Here is a 2894-nt window from a genome sequence, read left to right as displayed (position 1 = left end):
AAACTTATCGAAACAAACTCACCATCTTGATCCATCAATTTAGTTACATTAGAAACTAACCAATCGATCGTGATGTTTGTATCATTTTTTAGTAAGCCCACATATAAAGAGCACGATGCAATACCGGAATAATTTGTGATGTGTTTGAATTGTGATGAATTTTCAAATCATAGGTGTCCGGTAGGGTGACAAGAAAAATGGGAAATTTTGGAATATACGGAGTCACTCTTCCAGGCACTATACTTTAGGCAAAATTAAGCATGTTTGTTAATTTTGAAACAAATAGGTTAATGTTCAGGGGTTGTTAAAAGTAGAAGTATGTTTGGGAAATTTCGAAAAAAATGTATGAAGAAAGATAAATTCATTGATTTTTCCCGGAAGGTGGTGTTGTTAGTTGTGTGCAAATTTTGTCAAGAAGAGATTCTAACATGAATATAATGCTCTACAATTTTGACCAAGAATGCAAAGCGATCAGAGTTGATGCTAAAAAGTTATTAGCGATTTAAAAAGGCGTTTTTGTAAGGAAAATTTTTTTCAACATCTTAACGTTCCGATTTTGGTGGTAAGTTCATTTGTTGTTGTCAACCTAGTGTAAAATCTTTTGACATGAGATCCAAATTGATTTTACGGACTTGTTTTTATTTGAATGATTCTTTTGTAATTTTAATCAAAAAAGGAATGAAATTAAATTGTTTTAAAATTGTACGACAAATACCAGCCCATAATTTAATGAAAATGAGATTTTCAAGATTAGTTTATCGAAAAACACTTACACAAATTAGGGAGTGCTGATTTTCATATGCAACAATTCCTCAAAAATGTAGATAGATTAACTGGTTAAATGAATTACTACTAAAGCTTCAGGCAACATCATACTAGAGTAAAAGTTTTGATTCTTGTGAATGAAACCCGAGATTGAAAGCAGGCTTGAAATTAAAGTTTTTATACGTTTCTAGAAGCAATTACAACTTTTTCTGGAGATTTTTCAGTACATTTCACTTCTCAAGAATTATCTTAAAACTACTAAAAAGTATTTTTTATTTACAATAATTTCTAATATCGAGTGGCAAAAGCCACCCCAGATTATCGGAACTATCCAGCTGGTGGCGTGCAAAGCATCGTTACGTCGACATCGTTGGTGAAGACACTCTTCAGGCTGCCATCGGTGATTTGCACTGTTAGCGAAACCGTCGCTGTAGCACCGTTCAGGATCTGGGCTGAAATACCTCCCTTTCGAATGTTGGTGTTGGCCATCTCGATCTTCACGTAGTTGATGAGTGTGGGCTAGTTGGAAATGATTGCAGTTAGAATGATAACACTCATTAGTGCTAGAAAATCTTCAGAGATTACTAAACTTACACTTTGCAAACTAAACACGACGGGACTTTTTTGTCCCTTGAAGATTCTTTTGAAGAAGCAAGTAGAATCACCCGCGACAAAAATTCCAAACTCTACCAAAGTCGGTTGAGTCGTCCGAAAGCGTGATTCACCACTTGGTACCAAAATTACAGCCACCAGAAGCGTAACGCCAGCAAGGAAGCACCCACCAGCCATGTTGATGACGAACCTTGTCACACCATTGTGCTCTTCAGTGGCACTGACCCCGGCCATCAGTCTGGCGATGGTTTTTATAGACCTGCCGAAATTCGGGTCAGGTCACCAAGAATTTTCGTCGACCCTGCAATCTTCCGCAACGTGGCAATTTTCTGTTCTTCCCACGGCCACGTTGACCGCCTGGTACGTAATCTTTTATCATTAAAATTTACAGTTAGGAGAAATTTCGTAACTGCCGCCGCCGGGAACCGGTTCCAAATTGGTCGATTAAAGTGCGATGTCCTGTTTTTTTTTTTTTATTTTGGGAAGTGCGTTTTGAGAACGGATGAGAATTAAAAATAAAATGTTTTCTTGTTTTATTTCTTATGTTAATCTACTAGTAGAAAGAAGGTGGGATGAATAAATTTAAAAGATTATTTCGATTTCATTCTAGGAAAAAGTACTTTGTACAATCAACAATCAAGGAACAATCACGTTTTTCATTCGAAAAAAGGAAAAAAAATCATAATATTTCCCTCTCCCCACCCTCTCAGGGCCGGATATTGCTCTCGTCGGAACCGTGCCTCGTCCCCGTAACAACTAGATCTGATGATCATCCCCGCAGTTCATATCCTCTTAATGTCGACCGCGGGCGCGCTCTGTTTTGTGTCTCATCGTTACAATAAAGATTTACCTCCCACGGGAAAGATAAAAAAGCAAAGATGACACAACACAAAGAAATAAAGAGTGTCCTTTTTTTGGCTGCTGGCACCACAACACCAAAATCAATAGAAAGCCCTCCCGGGAGCAAGAGGACGGTTTCTTTCTTGGTGTCTCCTCTCCGTTCCGAAACAGATGTCCTTTTTAGGGGTTTCGGATGAAACTCCCGGGACCGTGGTGTGGGGGTAAGCGTGGTTGCCTCTCACCCAGTCGGCCTGGGTTCAATCCCAGAAGGTCCCGGTGGCAAATTTTGAGACGATACTTGTCTGATCACGCCTTCCATCGAATGGGGAAGTATATGTTGGCCCCTGTCTAACTTAGAGGTGTAAGGTCGTTAGCTCAATCCAGGTGTAGGAGTCGTCTCCCTGGGTCCTCGGTGGAGTCGCTAGTAGGCAGTTGGACTATCAATCCAAAGGTCGTCAGTTCGAATCCCGGGGTGGATGGAAGCTTAGGTGTAAAAAGAGGTCTGAAATTGCCTCAACAACCAAGCCTTCGGACACGTAGTTTCGAGTAGGAATCTCGCAATTGAGAACGACAACGTTCAACAAATTATATTTTAAGTTTTTGTCTCCCCCTTTGATTATTGCTAACTAAATCAGGGGTCAAAGAAATACTTCAAGTTAAAATTAGGGTTTAAAAAA

The 2894-nt window shown here is 39.4% G+C and overlaps 1 protein-coding gene across 1 annotated transcript; it reads right to left on the bottom strand.

Annotated features, from left to right (window-relative positions):
- Positions 1-969: 969 nt before the first annotated feature.
- Positions 970-1591, bottom strand: LOC6046792. The gene is made up of 2 exons (XM_038263755.1): positions 1360-1591; positions 970-1284 (listed from the first exon to the last, which is right to left on the bottom strand). Exons 1-2 carry the CDS (start codon positions 1552-1554, stop codon positions 1093-1095), a joined length of 387 nt encoding a protein of 128 aa, XP_038119683.1. The 5' UTR covers positions 1555-1591; the 3' UTR covers positions 970-1092.
- Between the last annotated feature and the right edge of the window lie 1303 nt (positions 1592-2894).

Source organism: Culex quinquefasciatus, chromosome 3 (genome assembly GCF_015732765.1).
Source record: "Culex quinquefasciatus strain JHB chromosome 3, VPISU_Cqui_1.0_pri_paternal, whole genome shotgun sequence".
In the NCBI taxonomy this organism is placed as follows: domain Eukaryota; kingdom Metazoa; phylum Arthropoda; class Insecta; order Diptera; family Culicidae; genus Culex; species Culex quinquefasciatus.
Note: the sequence above shows the minus strand (reverse complement) of the source record. Positions and strands in the feature narration are given on the sequence as shown.

What these genes read in the sequence shown, in the direction of transcription:
- LOC6046792 (XM_038263755.1), bottom strand. Translation starts at nt 1,554, where the DNA reads ATGGCTGGTGGGTGCTTCCTTGCTGGCGTTACGCTTCTGGTGGCTGTA. An exon ending in TCGTGTTTAGTTTGCAAAGT is followed by an intron (nt 1,285 to 1,359) that starts GTAAGTTTAGTA and finishes ATTTCCAACTAG; the next exon opens with CCCACACTCATCAACTACGT.